This window comes from Buteo buteo, chromosome 3, assembly GCF_964188355.1.
Source record: "Buteo buteo chromosome 3, bButBut1.hap1.1, whole genome shotgun sequence".
Lineage (NCBI taxonomy): Eukaryota > Metazoa > Chordata > Aves > Accipitriformes > Accipitridae > Buteo > Buteo buteo.
Window position 1 is genome coordinate 53,787,038 of NC_134173.1, and position 20,478 is coordinate 53,807,515.

The 20,478-nt window shown below is 38.1% G+C and overlaps 1 protein-coding gene across 2 annotated transcripts in view; it reads left to right on the forward strand.

Moving 5' to 3' along the window:
- CPQ (carboxypeptidase Q) overlaps positions 1-20,478 on the forward strand; it is a 168,008-nt gene that overhangs the window by 118,475 nt on the left and 29,055 nt on the right. Inside the window, exons 6-8 of one of the 2 annotated variants that reach the window (XR_012649865.1) lie at positions 5,273-5,364; positions 15,989-16,190; positions 19,686-19,909. Coding sequence is in view for 1 of the 2 variants with exons in the window: in XM_075023657.1 (XP_074879758.1) it covers positions 5,273-5,364; positions 15,989-16,190 (294 nt within the window). In the remaining variant the exon portion in view is untranslated. The remainder of the gene's footprint in view (positions 1-5,272; positions 5,365-15,988; positions 16,191-19,685; positions 19,910-20,478) is intronic. The other variant, XM_075023657.1, reaches the window with a different exon arrangement.

A 20,478-nucleotide genomic window follows, 5' to 3' on the forward strand; every position in this document is an offset into this window, starting at 1 on the left:
AAGGTCATTGTCTTGCTTGAGTAATTTCAGCTGGTATGAAGCACATGATACAAGTAGAATATTGCTGTTGTAACGTAGCTGAAGGAAGAGAAGTGTTCCACATCATTGATATTACATCAAGGACTTAACAGAGATCTTATTAAATATAACATTTCATTCTTGTTTACAGAAAACTATGCTGATACTTGAAATGGAAGCAGATTGTACCACTGTGTTTGATGATGAATTCTTGTCTTCTTTAGCAAAATGTGGAGTACTGGTTTTATTTTTATTTTATGCTGTGGCAGAGGTTTTAGAAATTCCAGGCATTTTATGAGAAGTGCATGCATGATAGAAATGTCCCAACTAATGTCACACAGTAAATCCCCTGTCTAAGCAACTGCAAACCTGAAAAAGGTAGGGAGTGCATTAGGAATTTAATGATTGTCAGCAGCATCATCATGTATCTTACTACTTTTTGTATAAATACCCCTTTAAAGAAATGCCAGGCCACAGGGTAATAATGCAGAAAAATGTGTCACTCGTGATGTTAAATGCAGCAGTGGACAAGACTTGAGGATGATGCATCTGTATATACCTCTCCCTAGTAGCTCCTAAAGCAAATACATAAGTGGCTTAGGCAGTATTAGAGAGTAAGGGATCCGGTAGTGCAATTTGTTCTACTTTGATGCTCAATTCAAGGCTTTGCTGGGCCATTTATGTAGGGCTTGGGAGGGTGAAGCTGACAAAGCTCTAAGAAACCTCATGGTTTTCACAGTGTAAAAGCACATGGTGGGGGGCTACAGTTATTTTCCTTTTTATTAGATACAGATGATCTTCAGCCCCATCTTTGTACTGCTAAGGAGCTTCTCGTCTCTTCAGCTAATGCAACTTCTTACGAATGTTCTTAATAATCGGGGGGGGAATTAAATACAGCTTTCAGACTGAAAAAATAGAAATAGACTTTAGAAATTAAAACCAAGAAGGTAGTATTTTACCACTGAATACTATAAATGCAAGTTAAAATACTTTACCTGTTAATCTACTCACATCCGTTTGCAGTTTGCTTATAGGCCTCATGTAAACTGAACAGCTATTTGATTTGCTTGTGGGTAATTCCAGTGCCTTGGCTTGCAGGGGAAAATATCCTTTTTCACAAAGGTGGAATGCTTTTCATATTTTCAAGAGCTAATCAGTCTTATAACAACATGATGACTTCTCTTGAAGAAGTCTGATTAGCCATCTATACACTGTCTTTTTAGAAAATCCTATATCTTTGTACTTAATCCTCCCCATCAGTAAGGATTTATGTTTATAAAGTGGGAAAAATATTTACTGAAGGAAATGTAGTATTTACACTACCGATCTCTATTTTGATTAAAAAAAAAAGACACAATTCAAATTCTCCCTCCTGGCTTACGTACTATCATCTTGAGGGTGAAGCAAGTTTATTTTTTTACATTACATGTGACAGATGAGCTTAATTTGTCTGTGTTTGTACTAAACCGTACATTTCAGTTTCACTGTGTGGGAATGTCTCAATTCTATCAAGCATGAGCAAGATATGTAGGACATAAAATTCAGGTCTTGTATAGCATCCTGGTAAGTATCTGTCACAAGGACATCATCCACGTGTGTAAGAACATGTGTGGATTTAGTAAACGCTGTCATGTCTAGAAAATATCCATTTTAGATTTACAAAGAATGTAAAATGTGTATATATAAATATATATGTGCATGTGTGTGTAACACCCCCATGTTATTTGCTGACAATTATCTTTTAAATAAGTTATGAAAAAAAAGCTTTTGGCAAAATTCTTCATTGTAGTTGAGGTTGAAGTCAAACTGATTAGTTAATACCACTTAGTTACAAATTTTTTTTCTCAAGCATTTAGTATTTTGGCTAATCTAGGCTTGCTGCTGACATCTGCAAGTGTGAGCACTCTGTGATGGTTTAAAAGAAAATAGAGTCAATATGAGCTGCATCTTAGTGTGACTAAAGTGTTTGTGGTACCCAAGGACAACAAAAGAGCTAGCAGCCACTCCAGCACAGAGGGACTATAATACAGCAAGTGTCCTGCTGTACTTACTACACACATTTTCTTAGTCATAGATTGACCATATCAATGTTTTTATTCATTCTTTAACTTAGGAGCCCAGGTGCCCTATAGTATTTTTTATGCTTTGGGTAGACCATAAGGATGTAGAGGTTGATCAGTAAAATGCACCTTTGTGGTAAACTATGATTATGTTTCCAAGTTAAGGGTAAGATAGAGGGGGAAAAAAAAAGCTACTTCATGTTTCTAAAACATTGGAGATTTGTAAATTATTCTGTAACTGGAGGAGGATCTATAGTTGTTTTGGTTTTGGTTTTAGTTACGTGAGCATAGAAAGAATAATTTATTTGAGTACCAGCTATCACCTTTTCAATGTTGTCCTCCTGTAAATCCCTACTATTCTCTTTATGAAGATGCAGCAGTAGGATGGAAACTGGGAATTCAGTGTTTTTTTGAGCAGGTGCTGAGTTCTGCAACTTTCATTTGAGTTACATAATCTCAGATCCCAGTGACCCAGGAAGGACACGGTAGGATCCCTGCACTGATGCATCAGTGAATGCTGTTACAACCTGCTGCACTTTGCCAAAATGATCTATTTAAATGGTCTGGGTAACTTGACAATTTTTTTTCCTGCTGATATCCTCTTTTTTTTAGACTACGTAATATGTCATTTATATAGATAAAAAGGAAAGAGGCACTATTTTATCTGTGAAACAGTTTTCCTTCATTTTATAATTTGCTACCTACCCCTCTACATGGTACACCAATCACAGAACATATTTTTCTAGTCCAAGTGCTATTTTATCATGCCTTTTCAATACATATTTGGGCGGTGATCTCAAGACTTTTGATTTTGCGGAGATGATACCTTGCTTAGGAACCAGTAGTTTTTAAGAAGCAAGCCAAAATACTTAAAAAACATTAAAAAAAATATTGTAACTTAAGTACAGTACTTCATATTTTTTAATAAAAACATGCATTAAGAATATTCTTAGCAATTTTACTTGTGAATATTGGATTTGTCTGATGTTCTTTGCTCAGAATAGCTGTGTTTTTAATAACAGGTGGATAAATACTTATCGCTTTCAGATTAAGATAATGAGGAAATTAAATTTTCCTCTGTAGACTTTGTTTTGTATTTAAAATAACTGCCTCCATAGCTTATATATATTTATTTTTTTTTAACTTGCCCATTTAATTTCAGTAGAACACACAAGTGAATCTGCTGACAGAAATCTGTGAGATTGTAAGAGCTGATACACCACCTCCAGGGCTGGAAAGACAAAGCTCAGCAGGGCTTCTTTATTTCCCCAACTTTAATGGACAGAGGCAATGATGGGCTAGGAGGGGGCCATAAGAATCTCAAACTTCTTCCCTGCAAGTGAGCTGAGACTTTCTCAAGCTTCTGCAGAGCAGGAGAGACTGGCTGGCTTGCAGCCCATCTGAGCCCAACACGATGTCCCTGATCGCTGACCCGAGTCCCCCTTAGGGCAGCAGTGACAGACTAAAAGCATCTTTGATTTGCCTGGGTGGAGGCAGGAGATGCTGCTCCTCTGTCTCAAGCATCTCCTACCAAAGCTGCTTTCACAGCCTTCGTGTGGTGGGCTGGAGACTGAGCTTCAGTGCTTTGTGATACAACAAACACACCTCTGTTTTCCACCTAAACTACAGTGCCATTGGAACCGTGCCACAGGACCGGCAGCTCTATTCTCTATACCCAACACCTTTTTCTTCTTTAGAGCCACCTCTTCTAACCAAGCCGCTAACACATTTGTGGATATTTTGGGTCTAAAGTCTTTCTAACTTCAACCCGATCACTATTTTATTATCTTAATTTTATCTCATTGGCCATCTGGCTGACTTGAAAAGTGAAGGAGGCTAATCCTGTACTGTCATGATTTAGGAGAAGACCAGGGAATCCTGCTGCTTGTCTTTAAAATAATGAGGTTTGACAACCTTTCTGTTTACAGTCAGCAGATCAACATTTAGAAAATACACCTTTAAACAACTTGTTTGCACTTCCTTCATTATGAAATACTGGAAAATCCAAGGTGTTTTCTTCAGATTTTGAGTATACCTTGTATACTCTGCCTTCAATTATGAAGATGGCTAGCACATAGTTTCAAGAAAGAAATCTTCAGTTGATTTTCATTGTGTCAAGAAGAAAAATAATGAAGGTCAGGTCTATTTGTAAGCTTCATCCATTTCACATAGGAAATGAAGTTTTGACACTGATACTGATACTACTTCTCCTCAGCACAGAACTGTGTGTGGTAATTTATGCTTTATCACTTGAGATAGTCTTCTCACTGGTTTTTCTTTTTTTCTTTTTTTATAATTTGAGGGGCCTTATTTTTGCTTGAACATAATTAGCATTACACTGCACAGAGAACACTATTTCTTCTTGATCTGTTTGCTCTTCCATGCTCTCAGGTTTGATGTCTCAAATGTATTCGTTTATGAATAGAATCAATCAAATAAATAAAGGGCAACAACTTCTATCTGTTCAGTTCTGCCATGGCAGAAATGGTTTCAAAATTTATCTGAGAACTTACCTTTTTTACTGAGCTACCACAGCAAAACAGAAAATGGCCTGTGTTTGCCTTGTTTTAAAAAGCTGTGCATACATCCAGCAGCCAGTTGTATTTCAGATTCCAAAGTACAGATTGTTGCTTTAATTTCTCTGATAAAAAGCAAAATAATATTGCAGAGCCCCTCAGTTCTTGAAATGCGTAAACATTTCTCATAAAAATCCACCAGCTCATTTTCAATTAATTGTAATAAATTAACCATGGCAAAGCAATGGTAATTCTCATGAAAATTTGATTTAGATCTGCTGAAAGTGGACACACATTACTTACTGCAGGTCACCACAATGACAGCAGCTTGTCTCAGAAAACTATCAAGGTAGTTATTTTATGCTATGGTTTTCAGACACCTACAGTATGTCCCCAAAATGTACTTCTTTTGTGCTACTGCAACTGGTAGCAGCACCACAATGGCCCACTCCTTCCTCGCATGGGCTCTTTCCCCGCACCCCAGTCCTTCCCCACAAACAAGCAAAAAGTATTCTTGACAACAAAACCCACACTTGAAATAGGTTGCGTTTGGTGAAGGTAGAGTTGACTGAATGGAAACCCAAGCTTTTCATGCATTGGAGAGTGGAGACCAATGCAAAAAATGCTCAAATATATGGCTATTTAGTACTAAAAACAATTTTTAAAATTATGTTTTAGGACTTCGCCCAAAAAGGACTCTGCGCTTGGTGCTATGGACAGCAGAAGAGCAAGGAGGAATAGGTGCCAAGCAATACTATCAGTTGCACAAGGTAAATGATGTCTTCAAATTATTTGCTTGACAGCACTTTTCTCCCTAGTCTTGTGACTTGCATATTATTTTTGTCAAAATGTTCAGCTTAATATCTGACCGAAAGTAGTGATTCCAGTTCTGCCTGAAAGTATATTTTCTGGTTTTAATCATAAATATGAACTTCATTTTACATTTAACAGAAAGTGATGCGACCACACATATACATGTTCTGCTTGACCTAAGATACTTTGTCACAAAACTGTTCTGAAACAGATATTTCATGATGATATCTGCCATAGCTTTCAAACATAGCTAACTTTCTGAGAATGAATGACTAATGGTCTACATGTGTTGGCAATATAAATAAATTTTGTTTGCCTTATATATTTCTGCTTGGTTGCATTTTCCCATAATATTTTACAATGTAAAACATAAAATAATACAAAGAAAAATCTTTGCTATCTTATCTTAATAGTATGTAATCTAAAATACTCTTTGCCAATCATTAGTTTTATGGGATCTGGAACATTTTAAATGGTTGATTTCTGATGAGGCAAGAAACACACAAAGTCTATGACTGGTTATCAGGATAAAAATACTGTGTATTGTCACATCTGTCTCTCCTGCCAACAACTGCCTTTTCAAAGTACATCATGACATAAAGGGCAGTTGCATAAAACTATTTTTGGAGATAAGTCTTTGGAATATGTGTGTGGGTTTTTTCCGAGAAAAATTATGCTGTGCCCATATAACTAAGCTAAAGTAGTTATCTTTTATTCTTTTCCCTAATTTAGTAGTGTTACTCTCAGCAATGGTTAATATATCCAAGGCAGAGACAAGATGAATGCAGATGTGTTTAGGAAGTCACCTGCTGTACAATAGTATGAAAGCATGCTTACAAGCAATTCCTAAAAGTATGTTTTTAATGGTAAGCAACCTATCAGAACAAATAAATGGAAATTTCACTTTGAATCAAGTTCATTGTGATGAACAAAACTAAATCAATTTGCATCTGCAGTAGGGTTGTCAGAGATAGCCTTACTGTGGTTATGGTTTTCTGGCTAATTGATGAACAGTGAATTATTTCCCACTAACTTGTTCAACATTACGAAGAAGTGTATGTAACTACCTATATATAATGTAGTTCCTCCTTATATCTCCAAATTATAGGGGTAGCTCAGCTTTCTCATTTCAAAGAGGTACCTAAAGAGCTTGCTTTCTCAGCTTCAGGGAGTTGACAGGCTGTGGTTTAGTATGTATTAAGGCCTCTGGATTTACCACTGGTACTCTGGTGTTCAGCAAGATTAAACTAGAATGAAATGTTCTGGAATACATAGCACAGGAAAGAGAGGCTTCTCGTGTACAAAAGTGCATTTCGGAAGAGCTGGAGGGATGCTCTGTGCCTAGTGCACTCCACTCATGAGAAATGTATCATTGCCTCTTTAGATTTCCATGTTGGACAATAGGCTCCATCCTATGGTGACGTTGTCAGTAACAGATGAAATTGTCTCATGCACGTCTCACCTTTTGCCAAAATGTCTGCATTTCACTGTTGTCTCTGGGATTTATATTCAGAAGTAATATCAAAAAGCAGGCTTAAGGATCAAACAGGGAAATATAAAGCAGTCTGGGTGTTGTTTGAAAGACATTTGGTTACTTTGCTTTTAAAAAAATTGAGACAAAGATGTGTCTCAATTTTTGCTCTGCTGGTGCGATTCCATCTGGATGTTGTGCTCTGTCAAGAAAGCCCAGTCTAACTTAAAAAGAGTTTGTAATTTACATGGAGAATTTAAGCAGAAATGACATCCGTCTGCTGTTTGTTGTTCTTGTTTCCCCCCTGCCATGTGATCTGGCATAATTATAAATTAATATGACTCTAGGACATCACATTACTCATAATAACAAAATAAAGCAGATTAATACTTTACATTATATTTAGTATGAAAAATAACTTAACCTTTTAATGATTTACTTGCACAAATTTCTGGCAATTAGGATAGTATGGCACAAACATTGCTTGCTGATGGTAATGAGTACAAGTTAACTAAGAGTGGTATTTAAAGATGCCTTGTTAAATGAAAGATGGCTTGTATGACTCATCTACATAGCTGGGCTTATTATGGCTTTAGTTCGCTACAAACAAGTAGAAATATGAATGCAGTAATTCAGCACAGGCAGACATGGATCTCCTTGACGTGGTAAATTACCTCCTCATGTCAGTGGAAATGTGGCAAGGGAGAAGAAATGAAGACAATATAGTACTGGACAAGTACAAATACTTTTACTTTTGTAGCTTATTTATTATTTCTTTCAATTTAATTTCAGATCTTTCTTCCTCATCCGTCATTATAGGTTGCCACTGCTAGAAAGTGGCTAAGTTACTGCAGAAATAACTGAGATAGCAGCAGCATAGTGGCTTTACTGTGGTGCCAATAATGAACTCATATCCCTGCATAATAACATTATTTGTATCACTCAAGTATTTCTGTAGAGCCCAGTATTGTAGTTTCTGATTATTAAAACTAGTGATAGGGTATATTGATTGTTCAGAGCTTTATGAGAATGTAAGAGCTGCCCTATTGGGTTGACTGAAAGCTCAGTCTAGGGCTGTCTCCTGTTTCTGATAGCATCCAGTAAATAGATGTTTAGGAATAGCATATTTGCCCAACTGCAGTCACAATAACTCAGACACACAGATTACCCATGCAACTGTGCTTTCATTTTATCAAATATTTTTCTGGAGAGCATCTCATGGTCCTCATCCTTTGTTTCCTTTGTATGATTTTTCTAAGACACTTCCAAGAGTTGAAAGCCGAGTATCGTCCAGCAGTTTCAGTGCCCCCATTAGTGCAGGGTTACCTGCCACCCACCAGTACATTGCAGAGCACCTGCTCAGTTTTGACCATGGGGGAGATGCCTCCCAGGGGAATCACCTGCACCTTTGTTCCCAAAGGAGATACCTGCTGAAGTGCACACTGCTTTTAACTGTTAGCCAATAATTAGATTTAATCCCAGACTGGAAAAAGTCTTGATTTTCCTTTACAGTAAAGACTCCTTATCTTGATGAAGGGTGTCCTGGTTTCAGCTGGGATGGAGTTAACTGTCTTCCTAGTAGCTGGTACAGTGCTATGTTTTGAGTTCAGTATGAGAAGAAAGTTGATAACACTGATGTTTTCAGTTGTTGCTAAGTAGTGTTTAGTCTAAAGTCAAGGATTTTTCAGCTTCTCATGCCCAGCCAGCGAGAAAGCTGGAGGGGCACAAGAAGGTGGCACAGGACACAGCCAGGGCAGCTGACCCAAACTGGCCAACGGGGTATTCCATACTATGTAACATCACATCTAGTATAGAAACTGGGGTGGCAGGGGCGGGGGGGATCGCTGCTCGGGGACTAACTAGGCATCGATTGGCAGGTGGTGAGCAATTGCACTGTGCATCATTTGTATATTCCAATCCTTTTATCATTACTGCTGTCACTTTATTAGTGTTATCATTATCATTTTCTTCTTTTCTGTTCTATTAAACCATTCTTATCTCAACCCACGAGTTTTACTTCTTTTCCTGATTTTCTCCCCCATCCCACTGGGTGTGGGGGGAGTAAGTGAGCAGCTGCGTGGTGCTTAGTTGCTGGCTGGGGTTAAACCACGACAAGGGTAATGAAATTAAAGGATCTAAATGTAAATCAGGCTCCAGATCTTGGGGTTTGACACTACATCTGAAGTCTTTGCCCAGTGCTAGGTGTTGTGTGGCCCAGTTGCTGAGTAGGGTTCTTACTTACAGACAATACACTAAATAACTTCAAAAATGTGAAACATTGCAACTGCTGCTTTCCTTTCCAAGTTGAATGGAAGAAGCAGAAGGAACATGGTTTAGTAATTCTGGAGGACCTCATGTTGCAGCTAGTCAGTACAGATTCTCCTACAACCTTTAACAATGTTACCTGAGTGCCCTCCAGTAGGGTTTTTAATTTTTTTTTGTATGTTTACTGTTAGGCTATCTTCATGAAAGGAGAAAGAAGCATATGTAACGAAGTGTCTGGCCTCCTTTTCATTGCTTCAGACTAGTTTCTGTGAAAGATCTGTGTACCATGAAGACAAGGTTACAGTTATTTACCCAGCTGAATTAAGGGACTATGAATGGCTGATAATATTTATTTTGGAATAGAAGTATTGCATACAATTTCCTGGGAAAGCAAATACATTTTGTAATTAGAAGACTAAGAGATCCTAGGCCACATTCAAATTTACTTTAGTAACTCTGTTGTGATCGTTGGAGGCATTAATGTGTTATGAATTTAATTCAAACCGCATTAGAGAAAGCATTCTTAAAATATTTCTGCATGCTTTTATTCCTATCTTAATGATGTTTACAGTACTTACCTAAATTTCTGGTGCAAACACCATACACTGTTTTAACTTTTTAGTAAAGGTTTAACTTCATGAAAAATATCAATCACCAGTGTTTACTATGGTTTCCTTTTTTGTGTTTATTACCAAGAAGATTTGATATTTTGCCCAAACTGGGTCTGCATGGAAACAGGACTTTCTGAAATGCTGGTATCTTGTTGTTGCTGATTTAAGTACTCTTTGTTGATGCTCCTATGAGGTTTCTACTGTGATTTGCTAATGAGTTACTTTCCCTAAGAAGCAAATATCCAAAAAATTTCCTGTTGCTTTCAGGTGAAATGATTCTTCCCCAGAAAATATTGGCTCCTCAAAACCAGAGTTTTCAGAAAACTTGTGTATTTCAAAATCCTGTTTGTTTCCCAAGGTACCAAGTACTCTGGTGAAATGTGAGACATGGATTTGTGTCTGATTTGAACCAAACGTATCAAGGACTTTAATGTGGGTTCTTTTATCCCAGTGAAATACGTTGACCATTTGCCTGTTGACTGTTCTCAGGAAATATTCTCTGTAATCAAAAGTTCTGTAAGATTTCTGCTGGTTGCTTTGACCACTGCTGTCCTGTTGATCCCTTTCATTGAGAAATGAAAGAAATGCATAAAGAGAGAAATGTTCAGTTAGAAAACTACAAAAAGAAAATAATTGCAATGTATTCTCCAGAATCACAGTTAACAAGCAGTAGCACCCTTGATTGTATCAAGCACAGTAAAGCTAGCATAATTATACAATTATATTTTACATGGATTCTAGGTCAGTAAGAATGCATAATTCTTAATATTGAAGTGTCACATTCCTAGCAAAAGCTGCAGAGAAAGCCAGATTTTGCTAAAACAGAAGAATGGGTTGATTCCTTACCCTGTCTGAAGCAGAGAAGACCCAGAATCAGTCATGACAGTGTGTCTCCTGGCCGCCTAGTCTTCGTTCCATGGGGGCAAATTTCATGCACGTCTAGTGTTAGGAGAAATTTTGTCTTTGCATTTTTCCTCCCTTTCCCTCATGTGAGTAGCAGAGCTGCTGTCTGAAACGTGCGCTGGTGGAGACATCTTCTGAGGATAGCTGCTCTGCTTTCATACTCCAGGCAGATTCACCCAACCACAGGTCCTTGGTGTTTTGGGATGTTCTGCTGTAAGCAAGCTGGGCACCTTCTATCCCAACTCCCCGCAGCTGTGCAAGACACAGAAAATTGTTGCCTGTTGTTGACTCACCATGATGAACTTTCTCCTCATTGACTTCTTTTAATCTAAACATTTCACCTCTTACCCAGATGAGAACCTAAAAGCATTCTGCATAAAAGCAGCAAATATTAACAATGTGTGTGCTGTGATAATTTCTAAGGTGTTGCCAATTTATTTTCATCTATCTTTTATTGAAAGTTACAAAAGTACTCATTTGCTTACTGAAAGAGTAAAAATCATCTTTGGTTGAAAGACATGAAACCACAATTTTTAATTTTGGCAGTGTTGCTTATTTTCAAATGAAAACCTAAAACCTTTCAAAAAAAGGACAGTGGTGGGACAGTCATTCAGAATCATAGACAGTGTTTTGATACCCTTGTATTTGAGCAGTAAAAGGGCTTAAGTTATGGAACGTTTTCCAGGAAGAGTGCTTCTTTTTGATATGCCTCTTTGTCAAAGGAAAGACCTCCCAAGACAAGGCTTCAGGTAATCTGATGCATACCTTACTTAGCCTGCTGCTGTCTTCAGAGCTGTCTGCTTTTTCTTGTCTATCATCCCAGAGAACTTACAATACTGAATGGTCATCTCTGTGAGAGCTGGCAAGTGGTTGCAGAGGAAACAGTAGTGGTATTGTACAAGGCAAGACATGCTAGTAGTATGTTTTTACTAAGTGAAATGCTAATAGGTACATGACCAAATCCTGCTCCAGGGCTGTTGAAGTTACTAGAACGTTTGTCCTTGGCTTCTTGGAGGTCAGAACTCCATAACTCTGATAGAGAACAAGCCATAAAATCTGTGGACTTTTTTACAGATTGCTTTCCCACAAAATGTGGCAGAAAAATATTTCATCTTTTAACAAAAGTATGAGCCTTATTCATACCTTGTCATCTATCAAAGATTGTGCCAATCTTCAGCTTTACAGCAGCTTTCTCCCATATAATGATGGGGTAATTTACAAAAATTTATAACTCACAGTGTTGCTGATTTTCCCTGTCTTCATTCAAAAAGAGTGTGAGTGGTATGATCACACTTGTGGCTGGGTTATTATGCCTTGATGCTGGCACATCTCTGCTTCCTAACAGCTGTTCTGGTGTTTTTTCTCTGGTTTCCATTTATGCTGGTTTGCTTCATTAAATAATCTTGATCCTAAACAGCAACTCAAAATTATACTACACCATGTTTATATATTATTAAATACTTAGAGGGTATTATTTATTTTGGTTTTTTCTTTTCCAGCTGTCACATGCACTTAGGTGTTTTCTGGTGTTTTCTCTTGTGGTATCTGTAGTCTTAGTTGCCAGCCTAACAAAGCTGGACTTTGATTTAAACACACTTTTAGTACTTCAAGTGGGATGACCATCATTTCACAGTAAGTTCTGCAACACAGTTGTCACCATGCTATACTTGGATCCCAACTGCTCTGAGTCAAATACTGGAATACAAGAATACAAGTGTTGCTGTTTCCTAAAGTTAAGTGTAAATCAATAACAGAAAGCTGAAAATGCACTGTCGGATTAACTGATGTCCCTTATTACTGGAACAAATTAACCATTAGTCAAAGACAGTGCTTTGCCATTACAGACTTCAGTATTTTCCCTGTAAGGTGGTGATTTTTCTCAGTGGAATGAAAAAGCAAATCAGTAAGTGAGCTATTGGACAAGTAATAACACTCTATTTTAAATAGCCCCAAATTACTAAAGGCTTTTAGGACAGCTGTTCCCTCCCTTATCCTTTCAGGTATCTCACTGCTTTAGCTGGGTAAGAGGAATTGCCATCAGTGACTTGGTAGATTAGTCATGAGATGTTGGAGTCTAGTTTCACATTTGGTGAAAATTAAGAATTGGGATTTTGACTGAATAAGTAGATACCTGTAAGGTATACCTGCTTGGGATTGCCAGTGTCTATGCTAGATGGGACATGTTTCCTACCAATAGAAGTACCAGTCATGCATATGACAAGGGTTTGTTTTCTTAATTGAAAAGATTTGACTGTAATTACATGTTTTCAAGTGTTTGCCTTAGAGATGAGAAGCACTTTTTTTAAAGTTCTGCTTAGCAGAGATAAAAACAGATTGTTTATAGAGAAAACAGAAATAAAAGGAATTAAAATAAAGAAATTAAAAATAGGAGAAGTATTGGCAAGGATCATGCCTATGTTTCATTTAAAAATCAGTAAGAGTTAAACATGGTAAGTTAAAGAGAGGTGACCTCTTCTGTGACCAAGTCATAGGAAGATAAAGGGTTAAAGTCTATTTTGATGTTCAGAGAATTAGGCAGCAGGTTACACCCAAGAAAATTTAATTTTCTGGTATGTGCTAAGAGAAGTGGCACAGTATCAAGATGCAGCAAATGGGATTACTTTCTGAAAAAATTGCGTACTGAGTTTAAAATGCTTATTTAAATGATACCTTCCCTATGAGCAAAAATGAAGGAAACAGCTGAGCCTGTAGTTATTTTATAAAATCTTACCGCTTTCTTATGCTGTTCCCTTAAATTAGTCAAGGGAGCAATGTACAGTCTCACCCTGCTTTGCTAAGTGGCAGTTAACCCTGCACCATAGAGGGCAAAGGACAACGGAGCATCTTCCCTATAGCATTTTTCCCAGCACATATTTCTTTCTGTATAAGTAGAAACACCAATATATGTGTAGAAAAGTGGGTATGGTGAAACCAAACTAACCCCCTTTTTTTTAAGATTGCAACTTTTGAACTCCACAGTGAATAGTTTTGTAATTAAGCCTATCTTCTAGTGGACAAAATAGGGAAAAAACTTTCTCAGGGACACATAGTACTTCAAGTAGTTGTGACCTGTTTCTTTTTTGTCCTCCAACGAGTCTAGTTTCTCTCCCCAGGGTGTCCTGTTTTCATGCCACGCCAGCACGTTCTAAGAACTGAACAGCTTTCTTACAGAGCAAGGATATGGTGTAATGTATTGTGGGTGGTTTGTTTTCTCAGTTTCATATTAAAAACACATGCAAACTTTTATATGAAAAAACAACTGAAGACTGCAGTAGTGCTGCTATGCTAGTGGTTTATGAAGTTTTGGAACTTAGGAATTCTGTTCTTTGGAGTGGTAGGTGAGATTTCTTCTCAGTGTCTGCACTGTTCCCATGCTCACTCTTCTCCTCACCTCACTGCCCTGAATAGTCCCTTCCACTTGCCTTATTGCTCCTACTCATTGCAGCTTCTCTAAAAATAAGCAGAAGTCCTGCTTTGAAGACTCAGCCAGAGTCCATTCTGAATGATTTCTATCATGGTATTTATACAGAGCTCACTATAATTAAGTTAGCTTTTGTTGGCAATTAACCAGCACACTGAAATGTGTATTGTCTTCCCTAAGTCTTGCTCCTTGGGCTTGTGATATAAAGAAGATTTACATTTTGAGACATTCTTTCTGTTGTACCTGTGACTTTGGAGCATCATTGGTCCCTTTTACCATGCAGTGTGCTTTTCTTGGCCTGCTTCTCTCCCACTGTGTTCAGAGGGTCTGTGAATCACGATCTCATGTTGAGGCTCCTGACCTGTAATACTGCATTTGATAGGCCTAGACACCACATGTATCCCAATTCTTTACATTTAATCTTTTATAAACTGAAGGGTTTTTTCCTTGTATAAAAATAGTGATTGCCAATTTGGTGACAATGTTGGGTATTTCCACCTTGATTTCCAGTAGTTGCATGGGTGGATAGGTGGATTGGTTATTTTAAGGTACTATAACATTTACAGTTACTTCATCATATGCAAAGATTTTTTATTAATTTTTTTAACAACTGGATGTATTTCTCAGTTAGAAATGAATACGTTTGCTATGTCAGAACTTGTTTCACTCAAAAGAGAAAAGTTTTTGGAAAGTAGAATATAAAATGCAGTTCTTGGCAAATTCTATAAAGAATTTCTGAAAACTTATGTGACTATCACATTCACAGCCACCTGTAGTTCATATTTGGTTTTATATCCAGAAAAATGTGAAAGAATACTTTACTGAATTGTAGGCGTATGTAAGCTGTTAATGACATGGATCTGTTACTCACCGCTATCACATATCTCTTGTAACGATTTTCTTGTAATAACCCATGACAGCCATAAAATTCTGGAATGAAATCTGGGCATAGGAGTAAAACCTGCAGTAAGTTCTCTTAGTCACATTCAAGATAGTCTGAAGTATAGCTTTTTTCTGCCTGACCTGGCCATAAACTGTTTTCTTTTGCAAAAAAAAAGTTACATGCCTCACAAAAACATTGAGACCTTCCTTCATGTAAAGTCCCTAAGTATTTTACTCCAATTAAACCTTTGTGACTGAACATTCTGAGTGTATGGGAAGCAAATAAATGGCTCTGGATGCTAATTTTTGTTCTTTTAGCTAAAAAGAAACTTCCAAGTGCACACAAAAAGCAAATGTTATTATACCATTTGCACACAAAATCTTAAAATTTCACGTTTCCTGTAAGGACTTACCTTGCAAGCACAAACTTCCATTAAAACAGACATTATTCCTTCAGGTCAGGAGGAACCTTGGCATTTCAGTACTCAACCAAAGTCAGAATTAACTACATGCTATATTGAAAATATTGTGTTTCTGAAGAAGCAGCAGCTGGTTTGTTTTTTTTTTTTAAATGGGACGTCCTTCACAGTCTAAGCAAGCTTTGAATGCATCTACTTTTAAAGGCAACCAGACTGCGTACCCTCCCTGCTGCAAGAGAATTTCTGAGTTTCAGGTCTGAGAAGAAAGTGAGAGCTGCAAGTGAGAACTGAAGTATGGTGGTAATGGCTTACCTTTCTAGGTGGCACTTCAGAATTCTTAAAGCAAATATTTGGGGCCAGCAGGCCAGTCATGTTGTGGCTCCTACAGGATATTGATGCCTCAGAACTGAACTTAAACTGTTTCGGCGTTTTCATACAGAAAGATTAGGTCCCTACATTTATGCTTATATACACATGATCACAGGAAGCATTTCTCTGCTTCTTGAACAAATTTGTTATGGTATGCTCACACTGACATCTAGAATCCAGTATCTGGCGCCAGTTAAAATAGCAATCATAAACCAGTATCTTCTTTCCTTACATGTTTAGGAAAATATCTCCAACTTCGATATCGTCATGGAGTCTGATGAGGGCACCTTCCAGCCATCTGGACTGGGTTTTACTGGCAATGCTAAAGCTCGGGACATCATGAAAGAGATCATGACTCTGCTGCAGCCCATCAATGTTACGGATGTTTATGACAACGCAGATGGAACAGACATCGATTACTGGATGAGAGACGGGGTGCCCGGTGAGCATGCTTTACAGGAGACATCACTCCTCCCGTGCAGTGGCACGTCAGATGGGTGGACTGGTGTTTTGAAAATAGTGAGAAATGCTTTCTCTCAAGGAGTAAAATTTACTGTAGGTAAAATGTGGAAATGTTAAAAGGTGACCAAAAGAAATAGGACATAAAGTGCATTTGAGCTACAGTTTAATAATGGTATAGATTATACGTAGCATAACATGACTAAAATCTTCTTTTCGGCTTTAAGGATTTTAATAATTAATCCCAGACTGGTGGTTTATAAATAGTAAACTAAGGCAGAGGGGAATTCTCCAATGCAGAACAAATAATTTTTCTATTATTATTATTTTGACTTTGAAATACAGGGCTTTTTCTCCCTGTTTTATATGCTGAAGAAACAATGTTTGTGAGATGTGACATTTAAAAGGTTATGGGGCATTAAGGTGTGCTAAAGGGATAAAATTCTCCTAAGTCTGAAGTGGTTTAGGGGTTTCTTTGGAGTATTATATCAGGGTCCCAGTGAGGAGCAGCTTGTTGGCAAAGAGGCTTGCAATCTGTGAGAGATCCACCACTGGCAGCTCCCCCATGCAGGAGGCCCCACACTAGCATGGGGGCTTACAGGAGACAAGAGTCCCAATTAGAGGCCAGCCTGGGTGAAGCTTTAGTGAATTTCCATGGTAGTTTCCACACTTGAATAACAGTAGAAAGAAAAGTGTCATAACACTGATATTTAAAAAATTATGATTGGTTTTAAAATTTTAAGGTTCTTTTTCTCCAGTGTTTTATGACTGAAGTAGGCTGGCGCATTTCTCATGCTAGTTTTACTAGTAGATACTATATGCTTAGAATCTCTTAATATTTTATTAACTGCCTTGTTTTTTACCTGGTCTTGTGGAAGATGCAGTGGGTCATGGAATATATGCTTCTTATTTATGGTCAGAACACTTGTCACTCACCTGGGATGCACAAAGATACCATAAAGTTGACTGCTTCAATAAATGTGTGGATGTGAAATTTTCAAAGCAAAATAGGTATGCTGGGCAAGAAGTATGGATGAATGGATATTGTTAAACAGCTAGGGATTCATCTTCAGCTGGTGTGCTGCTTTCCAGGTGAGGTGCAACCTGTTCGGAGCAACATCATACAGCTGTGACATTGGTGTGCACTCGCGTTCCTAGTCTCTGCGGGTGCGTCTTACCTGAGTGTTAGGACCACGTGCTGAGTTGAGAGACCGTAAGCACTGCTGAGAGGCTGTAGCCATGCATCGTCCTCCACAGCCTGCAAGCACCCGTGCAAAGACATCTGGTCCAGAATTTCAGACCAGCATGTCTGTGTTGTAGCTGGAGTATGAGAACTCACCACTCAGCCTGTGTTTAGAAAATGCAAGTGTTTCAGAATTTTTTCCTAGGCAAGGTGTTAGGAGCATTAGAGATAGTCCTCAGGGACTGGCATTGTGCTTCCCATCTGAGTGCAACAGATTATGGAAGAAGAGAGAAAAAATTAACATTCAAATGCCTGGTTTTCAGTTGATAATGTGAATGGTGCTTGTGATGGCAGTGTGTATTGAGCTCTTCTACATGATTTTTCATCAGCTGAGGTGCACCTGGAGCATAAACAGCTACAATTGCCATGGTCATCTTGATTGGTCACCTGGGCTACATGTGTAAAGTACAGTGAGCAGGGCAGAAACGGGAGCCCTCTCCCACAGTCATCTGTATTCCTCAGAAAGCATAAACTATGAAAAATATCATAAACTATAAGCTCAACCTTGGGAAAACATAAATACACCAGAACTGAGACCTCAGTTTTTAAATAAATCTGATTTGCTTTCCTATTAAAAATTTGGCACATTAATTGATGGTGGGGTTTTTTGCTGTCTGAAGCTTTGATTCATTTAACTTCCCATTAAGCAAATAACAAAGTGTTCTTGCAGCATAAAGGAACAGTGATTCTTTTTTTCCCCCATCAAGCCCCAGTGGGAAGGAATTAGCTCCACTAAAAGAATTTCGGCTGCTTTAGATTGTATTTCATACTGTACCAGGGAGAAGTCTAAGACATCTTGTAATCTTCACGCCTTGTCTGCAGTATTCTCACTGCTCGAATGAGCCCTTATGGTATATAATAACATTGGAACAAATTGAACACACTGTAACAGCTTTTATAATTTTGTCCAATTTAAACAAGCAGTCAAGTGTTGACACTTCATCAATTTTATTTAAATATTTTCTTGAAAATACACTTGGTGGCTTTGTTTCGGCAACAGTGAGAGAAAATATAGTGTACTTCTTGAACAGTAAGCATGGTTTCTGACATAATTTCTCTAGACTTTTTCTCCTTTTCGGTGTTAAAAAGATTCTGGGATTTACCTTTTTAGATGCTATTAAAATTCTGCTCCTCCTGCTCCTTTTGGTCTGAAAGATCCACAGAGGGCAACAGTACGTGTGTTTTTCAGACCTGTTCATAGCTGCTTCTGAGACAGGCGAAGTGACTCTGGCTCCTTACTCTCTGCTATTTCCAGCATGTTTATTTTTAATGGGCATGCAGTGAAATGTTATTTGTAATGTTACTTAAACGTATTTGCAAGAAAACAGCAGTGGCTATTCTGAAATTTCAGGATGAGAGAGGCCAGGAGAGTTCAGAGTGCTTTTCAAACCATAGGCTGAAGCTTAACTAATACTTCTAAAGCACAAGCAAGGTGATCTGCACCAAACACAGCAGTTTAATGCTTTGTGACTGCAGAATATTAGAAATATTTCTGTCAGTGGCCTTTACATTAGGATTATTTTGAGAACAGTTCAGCCCAGCAATGAGGAATGTCTGTAGCTGTGTTTTTCTAGTGATAGCCAGTTTCCAGCTACTGAAAATATTTGTATAACATTTGTTTTGCTTTTTCATGAAGGATAAATCAAATGAAATGGGGTTTTTGTGGTGTCCTATTTTACACTGTGGTTTTACAGTTTGAGGTGACCATTGGTCCTAAGACTGCTCCTTTATTAATTATGCAATTATCTTCCTCAGCTTTCTTTTTAAGGATTCAGTTACGTATTTATTTTTAGTTAGGGATACATCTAAATTGTGGCATGTAAAGGTGCTCCTTTCCAACACTAAGTCCTAATCAAGTTTGGCCAGAATTTGCAAATATAGGTGGGGAGATGGTTTGGTTGGGTTTATTTGTTTGGTTTCTTTGCATGCTTTTTCACAACAGGCTTTTTCAGTGTCTGAAAGGGTTAAAAAAACATTAAGCAAGCCCTGCTAGACCAGCGCTCAGGTATTTTTGTTGAAAAAGCAAGGTGTCTGATGATCACAAGGATGCTTTGAACATGTTTTAGACCAGTTCCTAAGGTAATGGGACCGGGGCTGCATCAGCCTTCCCTGCAAACTTTCAGAAACTGAGAAGGGGGAATGACGTGATTATATTTGTATTATGGTATCCAGTGAACATTAGTTCAGTTTTAGGTGTTACGGGCGAGGAAAACAGGTGCTCTCCTATTTTTGCAGAGGGAAGGCTGTTGTGACACAGTGTTCCCAGGAGAGCTGGTTCAAGGATGCTCCTTGCTGCCGGGCCGATCAGGGAGGTTATCTGTCGCTGCAGTGCTTACGATGGGAACAATTGTCTATTAGGAACTGAGCTGTATTTGAGATCAAGCTGACCCAGGACATCAAGCAACTCCCCAAAGACATGTGGCAACTCTTCTATTTAAAATTCAACCAGTGACCTAAAGGTAAAACTCCTTTTTACAATGTCACTCTGAACCTTGATGGTTGTTTGTGTCTTTCTGTCTCCACAGTGACAGTGTCTCGCTTTTTCGTTACATTACACAAGAAGAGGAATTATTCTTCCAGAAACTAATAAACCAGTAGTTCATCTAACTTTAATGTTTCTTCTCAAATCAAAAATTCATTGCTAACCCAACCTATTAGTCATTTTCTTGGAGGTGGCAAACAAGTAATATCATATATCATTTCTCTCATTTTTATATCTTCATAGTACTTCTTTATTAGCTTCACCTAAAATAAGATGTATTGTGGCTTTAGACAACAGACTTTGACATGCACGATTTCCTTTCTTATTATCTAAGAGGTTAAATCCTTCAGTTCCACCCCTTTTCTAGAGCATGCTGCCCCATCATCCCCCGGTCCCCACCATCCCTTGTAGCACCAAACTCCAGTGTGAGCCTGCCGGCGTGCTTAAGCCAAGCCTGCTCCTCTGCTCCATGTCAGCCAGGGGCATGTTTGAGAAAGTGGTGTAATGGGAAAACTCCCTGACTTGAGGTTGCCAGCTGGGCATGAA